The sequence below is a fragment of the Paroedura picta genome, chromosome 9 (assembly GCF_049243985.1).
Source record: "Paroedura picta isolate Pp20150507F chromosome 9, Ppicta_v3.0, whole genome shotgun sequence".
NCBI lineage: Eukaryota > Metazoa > Chordata > Lepidosauria > Squamata > Gekkonidae > Paroedura > Paroedura picta.
Window position 1 is genome coordinate 83652382 of NC_135377.1, and position 16849 is coordinate 83669230.

At 46.0% G+C, this 16849-nt stretch overlaps 1 protein-coding gene across 2 annotated transcripts in view; it reads right to left on the minus strand.

Annotated features, from left to right (window-relative positions):
- LOC143845225 (glutamate decarboxylase 1-like) overlaps positions 1 to 8534 on the minus strand; it is a 50375-nt gene extending 41841 nt beyond the window's left edge. The window contains exon 1 of one of the 2 annotated variants that reach the window (XM_077353443.1): positions 8343 to 8534. In XM_077353443.1, the coding sequence (XP_077209558.1) occupies positions 8343 to 8370 (28 nt within the window). In that variant the 5' untranslated portion in view covers positions 8371 to 8534. Of the gene's footprint in view, positions 1 to 8294 lie in introns of both variants that reach the window. The other variant, XM_077353444.1, reaches the window with a different exon arrangement.
- Between the last annotated feature and the right edge of the window lie 8315 nt (positions 8535 to 16849).

Below are 16849 nucleotides of genomic sequence, written 5' to 3' on the forward strand. Positions count from 1 at the left end.
ATGGTTTTACACATAGGGAGTGCTCTGGGGCTCCAAAGGGGTTCTCTGTGTGACTGGAAAAAGTCTCAGAGAGTGTGCCAGGGGCTGGTAGAAGGGGTCTTTTGGGGGGGGGCTCGGGGGAGTGCATGTAAAAAAGAACCTTTGCATTTCTTCCCTCTACACTCAGTATCCAGCCATGGCTTGATTAAAATAACAAAATGAATTAAATTTGGATCTTTGGTGCTAAATGCCAGCCCTGCAGAGCGGGCTGCTGTACAGTTTTACACACAGGAAGTGTTCTGGGACCCAAAATTTGTTCTCTGTGTGGCTGGAAGAAGTCTCAGAGAGTGTGCCAGGGGTGCTAGGAAGGGTTTTTTTGGAGCTCCAGGAGCGCACATGCTACCAACATTTAAACGTGCTAACGAGCATGTGGGGCTCTGGTTGTGGAGCTACCTTTCAAGTGGGAGAGAGGGAAGGCATCCAGGGTGCTTTCTGCTACTGCAGGACCCTCTGCCCCATGGAAACCACACAAGTATATCTACTGCAGAGTCAGGATGAATATATATTTCTGTTCAAACACATCGCTCTCAGCCTGTATGATCTGGCTTTCTAAGAAATTGCTCAGCCAGTTTGCCTACTGAATAGCTCACATATGTCAGAAAGGAAAAGGCTGGTTAGGCTCCCCCCCCCCCCCCCCGTCGAAACGTCAGGGAGTGTTGATTGTGGCTTGCTGGAGTTTGGGTGTCCAGCGAGTGTGTTTCGATGTGATTAGTAGAAGGGTGGGGTACGACTAATGTTTTTTTCTTCTATCCTAGGGGGATATCTGATCATTCGTGGAATATAATCTAGGAATTTCTGAGTGCACTCTTAAAACTGATCAACATGAAGTTTTTTTTTTCTTGTTAATTTCAAAGTGGCAGGCCTTTGCCCCCCTGATACACAGATAAACAGCTGAAAGCAGCTGGCCGTATACAGTCAACGATGTGAGAGTCTCCGAGTTGACTGATTTATTTTTGGAGGGTGGGTGCCCAAGGAGATTCACAATATAAAGAAAATACATAAAATATATCAAATAAAATACATACAAAAGCAAATTTTAAAATCGTAATGTAGGTCCGGGGCAAAGCACAAAGTAATCCGATGCAATCCTAAGTAAAGCCGACAGCTGCCTAGTAAGGACCAAAAGTAGGAGGTTCAAGTGTACAACCCAGAGGAGATTGTTGCACAAGTGTGGGGCTGCCGCTGAAAAGGCCCTTCTTTCATGTAACCACCAAATAAGCTTCTTTGGTTACTGGGACAACCAGGCAGGCCTCTCCCAGTGATCTTAATTCCAGGGCTGAGATTTTCTATGCAGTGGTATATTTTGTGTACAAGGAAGCCCTCAGACGTGTGAGCTCTCACTTGCTGCCTGCCATGGTAAGCCACATGGAAGATCGCCATTTCATTGAGAATTAGATCTACATGCTAGGGAAGGTCTTGTGATTGGAACACGAACTCAATAATTTGGCTCTCAAAATCCGCTAAAGGAGATCAGCTTTGGACTGGAGCCGTGGAAAACGGAAGCGATTAACTTTTGTCCCAAAGTCGTTTCACCAATTTTAAAAAAAATGGCCTTCCCCAAGCCTGTGTGTGTGTGTGGGAGGGGAGAGTTGAGCATAATACAGATTCCTGTATTTTTCCTATACCAGGACTTAATGGACCTAGGGAAGGGAGGAAAATTTCCAATGGGGTAAATAACAGATCGAAAGGAGAAAGTTCCTCATTACCACAAAACCAATCTAGTCACACATACTCAACTTCTATCTAGGGCCAAATTACATGCTCAATTTTCTGCTCTGTGTCTGTTTCCTAGATGCTATTCCTGGGTCATCTCTTGCCACCCTACAAAAGCAGGCTCCTCCCCCCCCCTCCCATATATGTACTTTTGTTTTATGGTCTTGTGTTACTGCCACATCTCATACTGGTGAAATTCACAAAATACTAAATACCAGAACATAGACAGGGTGTAAAAGAACACAGACCCTCCCCCCTCCACCTCCCACAAAATATTCTCAACATGTTGTTATTGTTAGGTGCGAAGTCGTGTCTGACCCATCACGACCCCATGGACAATGATCTTCCAGGCCTTCCTGTCCTCTACCATTCCCCGGAGTCCATTTAAGTTTGCACCGAGTGCTTCAGTGACTCCATCCAGCCACCTCATTCTCTGTCGTCCCCTTCTTCTTTTGCCCTCAATCGCTCCCAGCATTAGGCTCTTCTCCAGGGAGTCCTTCCTTCTCATGAGGTGGCCAAAGTATCTGAGTTTCATCTTCAGGATCTGGCCTTCTAAGGAGCAGGCAGGGCTGATCTCCTCTAGGACTGACCGGTTTGTTCGCCTTGCAGTCCAAGGGATTCACACAATAAAATCAGAGTCCAGTAGCACCTTTTGTTATTGTTGTTGTTAGGGGCGAAGTCGTGTCCGACCCATCACGACCCCATGGACAGGCCTTCCTGTCCTCTACCATTCCCTGGAGTCCATTTAAGTTTGCACCGACTGCTTCAGTGACTCCATCCAGCCACCTCATTCTCTGTCGTCCCCTTCTTCTTTTGCCCTCGATCGCTCCCAGCATTAGGCTCTTCTCCAGGGAGTCCTTCCTTCTCAGGAGGTGGCCAGAGAATTTGAGTTTCATCTTCAGGATCTGGCCTTCTAAGGAGCAATCAGGGCTGATCTCCTCTAGGACTGACCGGTTTCTTCGCCTTGCAGTCCAAGGGACTCGCAAGAGTCTTCTCCAGCACCAGAGTTCAAAAGCCTCAATTCTTTGACGCTCGGCCTTCCTTATGGTCCAACTTTCGCAGCCATACATTGCAACTGGGAAGACCATAGCCCTGACTAAACGCACTTTTGTTGGCAGGGTGATTTTTAAGATGCTGCTTTTTAGGATGCTGTCTAGATTTGCCATAGCTTTCCTCCCCAGGAGCAAGCATCTTTTAATTTCTTTGCTGCAGTCCCCATCTGCAGTGATCTTGGAGCCCAGGAAAATAAAATCTGTCACTAATTCTCAACATAGTGTGTTTAATCAAGAATTTTATTTATTTATTTGGATTTTTATACAATGTTTAAACAAAGTTATACCCAATAACAGCAATGTTCCTACACATTCTGAAAACCTCCTGTCAGCAATCTGAACAGAAGTTTGTTCAGATATATAGAGTTAGGGCAACTCAGACCGTCAATTTGGTATAGAGGTCTCCAACATAGCTTTTAAATTTTCATGTCTTTTAAATTTTCTAACGGAATGCTCAGTGCAAGCAGGTGTGGACAGACGGCTCTCTGTACAACAGGGTGCTTTCTAAAAATGCTTTTTCAATTGCACTTTGGGTTGCTTTAGAACTAAGTAGGGTTGAGGGGGGAACATTACGATTCCATTATTTTAGTGGATGTGGTGGGAATAGGCCTAGGCTCCTGTATCTGTTTCAGTATTGATAAGAGATCCCTCCGAGAAAAAGCAGGGTGTGTGTCTTAACGGTTCCTCCACTGTGCCCAGGCCTCTGAAAAAAAAAAAACAGGCAATCCCCCCAACACCCTTCAAACACATTAATGGGTTTGCAAAACTCTGGTTTTAATAATGCAAAAGACAGAACCTGGATTTTTGAGGGGAAACTTTTACAATTGATATCAATCGGTACACTCCACGTACCGTGTTAAAATGAACACAACGTTTTAATCCAATTCAAATTCGTATACCATCAAGAGGTTTGCTATACCACAGGACTTTCTTTAAAACGGAACAAAGCTCGTTCTTGTGCACCTTCTGCTGCTCTTATATGCCTCTGCATGGTGGAAGTGACAATTAATGAGGAAATGAAGCCCATGCCGATGGATTCGGATGTCATGGAAGAGGCAAAATGTGAAGAAATTAAGTCTGGGAAAGGGCCTGTTCGTGAAGAAGTGGGTGAGCCTGAAGAAGCAGCGTGCAACGTAGTTTCACAAGATGGAAGAAAAGCTGCAGCTGAAGAGGAAGAGCACTCAGAGTGTGCTCAGTTTTTAGTAGAAGGGGTAAGTAGTGAGGGGGTGTGGGACAAGGGGAGAAAGAATCAGAAAGTCCATTGGTCAGAAAATACTGCATGCTCATTGGCTGGGGCACCTGTCATGATGGAAGAAAGGTATACCCTCAGTACTACTTAGATACTATCCTACTTGCTGCACAAAGGATAAAAGACAACCAGTGAATCATCCATCAGCAGTCAGCCAGCAACAGACATAGGTGGGCCCAAACCATTCACAGTCACACACTAAAAATGCCCCCCCCCCCACACACACACATCTGAACCTATTCTGGACACATTGGATAATGCACTTTGAAAGTGCTTTTGCATTTGGATTTTCCTGTGCAGAACAGGATAAAGTTAAGGTAAAGGTATCCCCTGTGCAAGCACTGAGTCATGTCTGACCCTTGGGGTGACGCCCTCTAGTGTTTTCATGGCAGACTCAATACGGGGTGGTTTGCCAGTGCCTTCCCTAGGCAGAACAGGATAAACTACATCTAAAGTGGATTGAAAGTGCATTATTCGACGTGTGCAGAATGGGCCCTGGACAGAGTCAAGCAATCGTCTTAGTTCACTGGGGAACTGATAGTAATGAAATGGGAAGAATGGTGACTACAGCCTCACTGGCAAAGGGATGGCAAAAAGACTATATTTCTTGACCACCACTGTGTCTACTCATAATTGTCTAGCTCGGTGGTTCTCAACCTTCCTAATGCCGTGAGCCTTTAATATAGTTCCTCATGTTGTGGTGACCCCCAATCATAAAATGATGCAAGTGTTCTTTCACAGCAATCAAACCAAAATTGACCAATGGCGTGAAGATCCATTGTTCAGGATTGTATATAAATTGGATTTTTTCTGGGGTTTCTCAATTCAGTTCTGCCTCTTGTCCCACCATGCTCATCTTGCTCTTTTCCACTGCTCCAGACAGACGAACGATGTATCTCGATCTACCCTGCAAGGCTATTGTGTAGATGGTGTCCCCCCGGCCAAGCTGCGTGCCCTGCTGCAACCCCTGTGAAAGGTCGTTCAACCCCCAAAGGGGTCCTGACCCCCAGGTTGAGAACCACTGGTCTAGCTAAACTGGATGGATAACATAAGAACATAAGAAAAGCCCTGCTGGCTCAGACCTGTGGTCCATTTAATCCAGCCTACCATCTCACACAGTGGCCAAGCAGTTCTTCTAGACAACCCGCAACAGGGCATGGAGGTCAAGGCCTTCCCCTGATGTTGCCTCCTGGCTCTGCGCTTAGAGCCTCTACAAGTGGAGTTTCCCCTCAGTCATCACGGTTATTAGCCATTGACGGACACATCCTCCATGAATCCATCTACTCCCCTTTTAAAGATGTTTATTCCTGGGGCCATCACTCTATCCTCTGGTAGCAAATTCCACATTTCAATCACCCGCTATATAAAATAGTGTTTCCTTCTATCTATTCTGAATGTACTGCCCAGCAATGTCATTGGATGCCCTTGGGGTCTAGTATTTCGGAAGAGAGAGGAAAATCTATACACTTAAAAGTGTAAACTTCTCGATTCCCCAGAGAGGACTTGGGTCAGTACATTGGGTCAGTATATTTTCTCCTTTTTGTTATGGACACCTGAAAGCTTACACCAGGCTTTCTCAACCAGGGTTTTGTGAAATCCCGGAGTTTCTTGATGACCCTGGAAAGGTTTCCTGAATGGGTGGGGAGTTAATGACTTTTTAAAAATGTGTTAAGAATTTATCAGATGATATGACTATATATGGACATATTGACCCACCCACCCCTCCCAAAATGGCCAATGATGGGCAAGGAGGTGGTGGGGAAGGGAGGGGCCAAAGGTGGGCGTGTCCACAGCTCTGCTTCCCAACCATACACTGCATGATTGCGCCACTTCTCGGGTTTCTCAAAGCAGGAAGAATGTTTCCAGGGTTTCTCCATGGTAATAAGGTTGAGAAAGTCTGGCTTACACCTTGAATAAAACTTTGTTGGTCTTAAAAGTGCCTTTATTCTGCTGTATTCTGCTACTTCATACCAACATGGCGGCCCACTTGAAACTACCTTTGAAACAGCAAACGGTAACTTTAGGGGATAGGGTGCTTGGAATGCACTGTGAGCGAGGAAAATCCAATAATCAATTAAACATTTGCATTGGTGTAAAGCAGGGGTAGTCAACCTATGGTCCTCCAGATGTCCATGGACTACAATTCCCGTGAGCCCCTGCCAGCGAATGCTGGCAGGGGCTCATGGGAGTTGTAGTCCATGGACATCTGGAGGACCACAGGTTGACTACCCCTGGTGTAAAGAACCGAAAACTCATCAAAAAGCACAGGGACACAAAGGAGGGGGGTGTTTGTGCCTGACCACAAAAGCACTGCTTGAACAGGTCTTGATAAATTTTAGGATGAGCCTCTGCTGAGAGAGAGCGACTGACCTAAGGTCACCCATCCTGGATACTCCACAAGCATAGGAGGCACCACCAGAGGAAGCAATTCCTTGGGCCCCAGCAAGTCAAATATGGGCAAATATGGGAAAACTATCACCAAAGGCTAATGTGGCCCCACCTTGTGCTCAGAATCACATAGGGTTGCCAATTGCCAGTTGGAGGCTGGAGATTCCCTGGGACAGGACAGAGATCAATACACCTGGGGAAAATGGCTCCATTGGAAGTAGAAGAACTAGAAGAAGAAGAAGAAGAAGAAGAAGAAGAAGAAGAAGAAGAAGAAGAAGAAGAAGAAGAAGAAGAAGAAATGGTTCTTATATGCCGCTTTTCCCTACCCGAAGGAGGCTCAAAGCGGCTTACAGTCGCCTTCCCTTTCCTCTCCCCACAACAGACACCCTGTGGGGTAGGTGAGGCTGAGAGAGCCCTGATATCACTGCTCGGTCAGAACAATTTTATCAGTGCCATGGCGAGCCCAAGGTCACCCACCTGGCTGCATGTGGGGGAGCGCAGAATCGAATCTGGCATGCCAGATTAGAAGTCCACACTCCTAACCACGACACCAAACTGGTGGACGTATGGCATCATCATCATCATCATCATCATCATCCCTGCCTTTTTCAGCCTCCCTGTGAAAGTCCCTGAAATTAGAGACAGCCCCCAGGGGGAATTTGAATCTGCTCACCACTGGCCTTAACCAGCCAGGAGGGCAACCAGCCTGGAGGTTGGCCAGACAGATGCCACAGTCCTGGCCGCTTCTGCCCCTCTGAAGTCCCTCCCACCCCCAAAGCCCACCCTCCTCAGGCTCCATCCCCAAAATCTCCAGGTATTTCCCAACCCAGACCTGGAAACGCTATATTCACGTTACATTTTCAGATCCCCCCCCCCCCATCTGGATACATTTTCAAAAATATATTCATTTGAACATAATAGGGCCCTGCCAGTCCTCTGCCAGTTACATGGATCACCATTTGTGGTTTCTTAAAAGAAAAGTAACAGCATTTCCTTGAATATATCGTCTTAAAACATATTTCACTATATTCATGGATCTGGAATCTGAACCTGAAAACTATGTTCTGTGGGGAGGGGGAATCATAACTTGTTTTGCTTCACATATATTTTTTGGAGGGGGGGATTCAGGGCCCGTTTATCCATGTAGTACCCATAGCACGTGCTACGGATCCCGTGCTTCCCATGGATCAGGGCTGGATCCTCTTTCCTCTTTTCCCTTTTAAGGACACTTGGGGTAACACCTATTTCCACTGTGGGGGTCCCCTCTGCCCCCTGTCTGGCTGCTTCCATCACAACTGTACTCTGCTAGGACCCCACAAATTCTTTAACTGGCTCTGGTGCTATGGGGTCCAGCAAATTCTTAAGCTGCACCTGGGTAGATTTCCTGAAAGAAAGCAATATCTGACACAGGACTCAAATGCGTAACCCAATTTAGTTTGTGAAGAAGTTACTCAAAGTATTGAGATATATATATATATATTTCTGAACTGTCAGGGAAACAAGAGACTTCTGAGACCGCACTTCTTTTCTGCCACGTTGAAAAGACAACCGCAAATTAATCACATCCAGCAGCTGGTCGTTTCTTTAAAAAGCACCAGGCAGAAAACAGACCTTATCAGCAAGCAAAAAAGCCAGAGCCTGCTTCCTCTTACGGTCTTCCTTTCAGCGGTCTTTCAGCACAGAGAGAAGGAAGCATTCGGACCGAATAGGTCTTGTCATCACACACAATTTGAAGTCCAGTGTCCTTGGCTTCCCGAGGGAGCACCGTTACAAAATCTGCATGGGCTAAAGCAGCCCTGTCCCGGGTCAATTCTGCTAGCGAGGAGGAAGCCACCCATGCGCCGAGTGCTCACCTTAAAAGCCCCAAAGAAGCCTTTCCCTCCAGAGATCTGTTGACTTACTTGTGCGAGAAACCATCCGGAAATCCATCTCTCTGTCTCTCCCAATGGCAAGGCACTCTAGAAATATATCCAGAGCAGTCCCCCGAAAAGCCAAGAACAAGCAGGACAATGTTGCAGCAACCCGAACTGGTGGGTATGAATGTGTGTCTTGGGTCTAGATGCTGCCACACTAATTGGTCTCATTACATAACACATCATTTTATATTTGTTGAATGCTCAGTGCCTGGGGAGGGGGGGGGGCGTTCCAGCTGGGCGGAGACTGAGAGTTCTGACTTGCTTTCTCTTAAAGAGGCCAATGCTGCTGATTGAGAGGTTAGTCGAGGCGATACGATGGCTGTGCATATAGGGTTGGCACCCTTTTATCCTGAAAGAGCCCAGTTATACTGAAATGCAGACCAAGAGATCACCCAAGCGTCAGTATAATCAAGAGATCACCCAAGAGTCAGCGTATTTGTGTAACTCAACTTGTTTACTTTACGATGACTGGTCCATACGATCGATGACGATCCAAAACATTTCCAGGGCCCCAAATGCTGGCTGTTGGGAGACCTTTATTAGGAAGGGCCACACAAAAGATGTCACACATTTACATGGAAACATCTTTTCATGGCAGAAGCATAACTCTGTGCACTGTTCACACTTGGATTACTGTTCACTTCTGTAATTTCCTGAGAGTCACTGTGGTTTCGTGGTTAACAGTGGTGGGACTCTAATCTGGAGAACTGGGTTTGATTTCCCACTCCTCCCCCACCCCATGCTGCCAGCTGGGTGACTTTGGCCTAGTCACAGTTTTCTTAGGGCTGTTCTCACATATCAGTTCTCTCAGAGCACTCTCAGCCCCACCTACATCACAGGGTGTCCATTGTGGGGAGAAGAAGGGAAGGGTGTTTGGATGCTGCTTTGAGACTCATTCAGGTAATGATAAGCAGAGTATAAAAACCAGCTCTTTTTTCTAAGAAACCCTTTAAAGGTAAAGGTATCCCCTGTGCAAGCACTGAGTCATGTCTGACCCTTGGGGTAACGCCCTCCAGCGTTTTCACGGCAGACTCAATACGGGATGGTTTGCCAGTGCCTTCCCCAGTCATTACCGTACATTACACATAAACAAATGAAACATGAATCTACACTATTGTTCTAAACCAGTCCACAGACCACAGATGGAGGACTTGTGGAGCTTTTCCCCCACTGGTAACCCTCCTAAAGGGGTTTGGCCCATGTGTAACACAGAATGTTGGACTGGATGGGCCATTGGCCTGATCCAACATGGCTTCTCTTATGTTCTTCCCCCAGCCTCAGAAGCCATGCTGAAGGGGAATGCAACTGACAGGGGCTGCAACAGGGGCTACCACAGACTCACTGCAGCTGGCAGAGTCTCAGCAGGGGCCCAGAAGACCAGAATGACAGTCCAGGAGACAGGAGCAAATGTAGCGCCAATGACAGAAGCAGGAGAGCACCTGGAGGAAGGCAGGACCACTCATGAGTTGGAACAGCAACCCAAAAGGAAGAACAAATTGAAACACAACAAATTTCTCATCTATTTCTCTCCATATCCAATATATTTTACGGGGAAAGGTAACTCATTTGTTCTCCAAGTTCTGTTTGTGTCCTCATTTGAGAGAGAAAACCTGACAGGCAGTTCACCTGGCCTCACACCTTCCTTTTGTAGTTCAGAAAGAAGTTTCTGGCCCATGCACCAATCCATAAGACAAAAATGAGGCTTCTTATACTGAAAAATAAAAAAAAAATAATAAACTTTGCCAGCAAAAAGGAAGAGTCCTTCGACAGAGCAAGGAAATCCAGTTCTGTACACACAGGCTACATTTCCTTATTTCTTATTTGGTAGTAGCTATTTGTGTTCTCTTCTCATTAGTCCTTGCATGTGGCACAACTTGTAATTCAAAGGGCCTGGATTCATTCTTGTAGAACTGAGCGTGTTCAGGCGCCTGTATCTACTTGCTTTGCCCTGATTGGTTTGCTGCCGCAGCGACCTTATAATTGGTTTAGCAATTCCCCGCCCCCTGCGCAATCACTCTGTGCTAAGCCAATCTCTGGGCGCAGGTCCCCAGCCCGTATATGCAGGGGTCAAAAGTTTACCTGCCCCATTCAGCCAGCACTTTCATACTTTATGAATACCTTGAATTGAATTCTTTTTGCCGTCTTTTTTCTTTTTTTAATTCTCTTTTCATTTTCTGGTCCGTTTATCATGTTTGATCCAATCTCGTTTGTACCTTCCCCAGCTGAGCGATCACATTCAGTTTTGTTTACTGATGGCATGGGGACAATCTGCCAAGCCTTAACCACAGATCTCTTCATAATGGAAGTAATTATATTAATATTGAAGGCCTGAAGTAATAAGACTCCAGAATAATTCCCCCCTCAGAAGACTCCGGTGCCAGGCCTCTCTCTTGCTTCTTATGAGGAGGAAATAACAATGTAAAAGAATCAAACAACTTCTCACAGATTTTTGTCTATTACTATTGTGCAGGTTATCAAGATAGGACTGGGTCACTTTGTGAGACACACAATAAAAAGTTATGACATCAAGACTGGCCCCACACTGTTAATTTGCCCCCCTTAAGCAGGAGACCATGATTCCTGCAGGTTCTTCTTGCCCAGGCATCAGTAAGAAAATACAGACTCTGAAGTGTTAAAGGTAAAGGTAAAGGTATCCCCTGTGCAAGCACTGGGTCATGTCTGACCCTTGGGGTGACACCCTCTAGCGTTTTCATGGCAGACTCAATACGGGGTGGTTTGCCAGTACCTTCCCCAGTCATTACCGTTTTACCCCCCAGCAAGCTGGGGACTCATTTTACCAACCTTGGAAGGACGGAAGGCTGAGTCAACCTTGAGCTGGCTGCTGGGATTGAACTCCCAGCCTCATGGGCAGAGCTTTCAGACTGCATGTCTGCGGCCTTACCACTCTGTGCCACAAGAGGCTTTTTCTGAAGTGCTACCGATATGAATTAAATCATTTACTGGAAGGCACTGTTGCATAGGACCCCACAAAAGCACACTGCATAATGCAGACTGAATCAGATGCAGGAATAGAAATGAAAAGGAATGTGTATAAAATAAGGTGCCCACTGGAGACAATGAGTGCCCTGCTCCAATGCCAACTCACCCAACAGCTGACCAATGGAGAGACTTAGAAGATGGGCTTACATAATCTGCTTTTTACTACCCGAAGGAGTCTCAAAATGGCTTAAAAACACCTTTTTCTTCCTCTCTCCACAACAGACACCCTGTGAGGTAGTTGAGGCTGAGAGAGCTCTGAGAGAAATATGACTGGCCCAAGGTCACCCAGAAGGCCACAGGAGTCTCAAATAGACTCACAATAGCTTTCCCATCCTCTCCCCACAATGGAAGGTGAGACTGAGAGAACTGTGACTGGCCCAAGGTCACCCAACTGGCTGTATGTAGAGGTATCAACCCCAGTTCTCCAGATAAAGGTTGCCGCTCTTAACCACTGTACCAAGCTAGCTCTGTGGCACTGGAGGAGGTCTAGTCCAGCATCCCAGCAACATTTTCCAGTGACCCAGTGATGTCTTTTTCTGATGCAAACCAGAAGTGACATCATTCTCCTGAATACAGCGTATGGTTGAGGCCATGGCGGTGTCCCAGTGTTACCAGTGGGGGATCCCTTAGTGCTGGTTAGATCAGGACTCTTCCTCCTAATGAGAGAGAGCTTTTGACCACAAGCTGGACCGGGGGTGGGTGGGAATTTAGAACTTTCTGCATTGCCATCTTTAAGTTTTTAATGTTAATGTTTATTGTTTTAAGGGGTTTTTTTAGGCGGTATACCGGTTTTTATTGTTTTATTGTGAACTGCTATGAGTTCAAATGGAGAGCGGTGGTATATAAATCTAAAAACAAACAAATAAAATTCTGTTGCTAACTACCCCAGAAATGGACAAAAAACTCTGTGGTAAAAACTCCTTCAACCATGGCTCTTGTCCAAATAGCAATATCGCAGTAAGTGATGATCCCATGTTGCCAGAGATCTCAGTAAAACACCAGACTAGGCCTTCCCACTGCTGGTTAGTACCACCACTCAACCCCTGCCAGTTGCTGAGGTCTCTGGCAACCCTGATACGAAACCATCAGGAGAATGAATATGGCAACAACAAACATACGTTTCATAATTATGCAGTACATTACACATAAACAAATGAAACATGAATCTACACCAGGGGTAGTCAAACTGCAGCCCTCCAGATGTCCATGGTCTACAATTCCCAGAAGCCCCTGCCAGCGAATGCTGGCAGGGGCTTCTGGGAATTGTAGTCCATGGACATCTGGAGGGCCGCAGTTTGACTACCCCTGATCTACACCATTGTTCTAAACCAGTCCTCAGTATAAGATGCGCTAAGTAGTGGAGAAACAAAACATAAACCAGTAGGCATTGTAAATACACTTGAAACAAAAAGTTGCCAATGTGAGAACAAGCTTAATTCTTGCTAGGTAGTCTAAATAAAAGCCATGATTTGATACCCCACCAGCCTCCTGCCCTTCTGCTTACAGTTCATAGCTGCCTATCCATGGATGCCACAAGGTTGGGGCAGGGCCATCAAAGGCCTGTAGGCCTCTCAACACTCAAACCTCTGAGAATTAAGAGAAATGGAGGGCATGTGAGGGTAGGCTTGGGAGGCCCCAAGACACAGCCTCCTCAATGCAAACAGGATGTAAACAGAAAAGGCTACTACTGAACCAAAGTAGACAAGTTGCTGGGGTTGGTAAGGACAACCACTTGGCCCCTTGATTGTGGTCCATCTTGGTTACTCAAAATGAGTGACCGGTGGATAGGAGGCCTCCTGGGAGAGATAGTCAACCTCTCCCTATCTACAGGGGAAATCCCAGGAATGCTGAAGGAGGCAGTGGTCCATCCCTTGCTGAAAAAGCCATCGCTGGACCCGCAGTTTCTGGGAAAGGTAGTTGAAAGGTCCACAGTGGACCAGCTTCTGGCTTATTTAGATGAAGCTTTAGTGCTCGATCCATACCAGTTGGGGTTCCATCCTGGCCACGGGGTTGAGACAGTGTTTGTCGCCATGGTAGATGATCTCCAGCACCAGCTGGATTGGGGTGGGTCAGCAGTACTCATGCTGCTTCATCTGTTGGCCACATTTGACATGGTCAACCACAAATTACTGGCCCACCATCTTGCCAGAGCCAGGATATGGGAGGCAGCCTTGAGATGGCTGTATTCCTTTTTCTGGGACCAGACACAGAGGTTGGTTGTGGGGGAGTCTCTATCATGTCCATATGGGCTCCCTTGTGGATTACCACATGGCATGTTACTCTCCCCCATGTTATTTACCACCTTCATGCACACCCTTGGAAAGCTGGATTGGAGCCATGGGGTGTGTTGCCATCAATATGAGGATGACACCCAGCTCTATCTCCTCATGGACCAGTGTGGTATGCAGTGGGACTATGGCATCTTGTGATTTTGATATAATGCCTCTGTTGATACAGTCCAAGACTGTATTCGTCTTCTTTACTGCTGCATCACATGCTCATATTTACCTTACCATCCACAAGTATCCCAATATCTCAATCACACATACTGCTACCAGAGGTGAATCTCCCTCTGGTAGGGAGTATGCATAATAATAAATATAATAAATAGTATGCATGCTTCTCAATTTTGTGATCCAGATGTAGAACTCTGCACTTCTCCTTAATGAATTGCATCTTGTTCTCATTTGACCACTTTTCCAGCATATTCAGATCTTGTTGAACTCTATCTCTATCTTCTGGGGTATTCACTACTCCCCCCAATCTGGTGTCATCTACAAATATAATGAGGAATCCCCCTACCCCCCTTGTCCAGATAATTGATTAAAATGTTGAAAAGTATCAGATAACGTACTGAGCCCTGCACCCCACTACTCACTCCCCTCCATTTAGATGAAATACTCTTTGGGTGCAGTTTTCTAGCCTGTACGCCTAACCATCCAAAACTCCAGTCTGCAGTCTTCCAGTTTACCCATCAGAACCTCATGGGGAACCTTGTCAAAAGCCTTATCTTAATTCAGCTGGCAAAGTGAACATCCCAGTTGATGCACCAGTTTCAGGGCTCCTTCACCTGGGTTCATAGACTCTCCAAAGCCATTAGAACAATCCCATGAAATAATATTTAAAAATCCAGTGTTCCAGGCTTCTCTCTTTAACTCACAATATCATGTAGGTCAAATCCAGTGAAGGTTTTCTGATGGGAGCCGCCTTCTGAGTAAAAATACATCTGGCCAATTTTTAGAAAAAGCTGCCCCTCTCACTAAGTTTTTCCTCTCAGTACCAAGAAGTGTTTTCCCAGTGTTTTTAGCCACCTGCAGTTTGATGTTCCTCATAGAATGCACATTATTCAGTATTGCATTGCTGTAATCTCAGCAAAATATACATGCAACTTCTGATGGCAATCCATTTTGTTCAAAGAAGGCGGCCATAATTAGGTCAATCCAGAGCAAAAAAGAGGCACAGTGCAGCTGTGCATCCTAGCTTTGCCTCTAGTTAACACATAAGAACATAAGAGAAGCCAAGTTGGATCAGGCCAATGGCCCATTTAGCCCCACAGTCTGTGCCAGACAGCATTAAAAAACCCAGGTTCCATCAGTGGGACCAGTTACTAACCAGCCATTCTGGAAGCTGTTTTAATAGGCAGGGAAAATTCACATTTAGGGCCCAAATCACATTTAGGGCCCAAGGCAGAAAATCCTAGTGAAATTCCCAAATAATGGTAGAATACACTAAGAAATTGACATGTTTTGGGCCCATTAAGAGAGCTGTAGTGACCCAACAGTGGAACAGGTCCTGGATGGTGTGAGTGCACCAAAGCATGACAAACACCACTCTATTCTTCTGACATCTTTGGTTTCTCAGCACATAAAACTTGAAATTATGAGAAAATGGCAGCTCTAAGACACTTCACCATTCTTCTTCCATATTGAGCAAGGCAACTTGCCTCACAATGACCGTTTACGCACTGGGAACTTCACTGCCTCAGCTCCCATGCAGGAGAATAAATCGGGGGCGGATGAGGTGCACCGGGCCAAATGCTCCCCCATGTGGGTGCAGGAAGAGGTGGAGCAACCTGCCATGACTAGAACTCCAGCCTGCAGCCTGGCATGAAAACTCCAGTGCGTAAACGGTAAATGAAGCACCATTGCACTATAAGAGAGCCAGTTTGGTGGAGTGGTTAGGAGTGAGGACTTCTAATCTGGCACACCGGGTTCGATTCTGTGCTCCCTACATGCAGCCAGCTGGGTGACTTTGGGCTTGCCACGCAATTGATAAAACTGTGCTGACTGAGCAGGCATATCAGGGCTCTCTCAGCCTCACCCACCTCACAGGGTGTCTGTTGTGGGGAGAGGAAAGGGAATGCAAATGTAAGCTACTTTGAGACTCCTTCCGGTAGAGAAAAGTGGCATCTAAGAACCAATTCTTCTTCAGTAATATCAGGGCTCTCCCAGCCTCATCTACCTCACAGGGTGTCTGTTGTGGGGAGAGGAAAGGGAAGGTGACTGTAAGCCGCTTTGAGACTCCTTTGGGTCAAGAAAAGCAGCATATAAGAACCAACTCTTCTTCTTCTTCTTCTTCTTCTTCTTCTTCTTCTTCTTCTTCTTCTTCTTCTTCTTCTTCTTCTATAAGATTCTCTGTTCCAACAATCAACATCTATGGCCAAGTATGTTGAGCTGCCTTATCACCGAGCAGCGTGGGACACACAGCACTGCCCATTTTGACCACAGCACTGTGTTTCTGATAATGTTCAAGTCCACCATGACTGGGCTCAGATACTCAGGTGGAGCACGTGAGGCTGGAGGGGCAATGTTAATTAAACCAGGTCACTATTGAGTTGTGCATCCAATGTCTCTCAATAGATGTAAGTGCACTCATAAACAAGCTTGCCAGTTCTGGGTTGGGAAATAGCGAGATTTTGGAGGTGGGTATTGAAGAGTGTGAGTTTTGGGGAAGGTCTTCAGTTGGGTATAATGACAGAGTTCTCGAAAGCAGCCATTTTCTCGGGGTGATCTCTGTTGTCTGGAGATCAGTTCATAATCTCAGGAGATCTCCAGCTATCACCTGGTGGTTAACAACCTTATTTATAAAAATGTGGCCTTATATTCGAATCCTATATGCTATATATGTTTACATTGTTTGCCTCCATTGCTGGTTCTGTAAATTTGGGTAAACCATTAGTAAAGCTACTGATAGGCCCCTCCCATGCCCGGCTGCAGGAAGACTGGATGGATTGTGGGTAAAAACGTCAAAACGCTTCACCCAAAAAACTTTAGGCACGAAGAAGGCAAATCCAAGAGTCGGCACAGGTTGGAGTAGTGAATGATTGAATTTGGATCATTTTGCCAATTGTGCTTTTAAAACTGATGAATGTCATGTGGCAAGTTGACAATTTATTTTTGAGAGGTGTCCCGTTTCAGCCATCAAAAATGATGAAACATCCATTTTCACAGTTAAGGAAATGCACGTTTGTCAGTCAAATCACCCGAGAAATT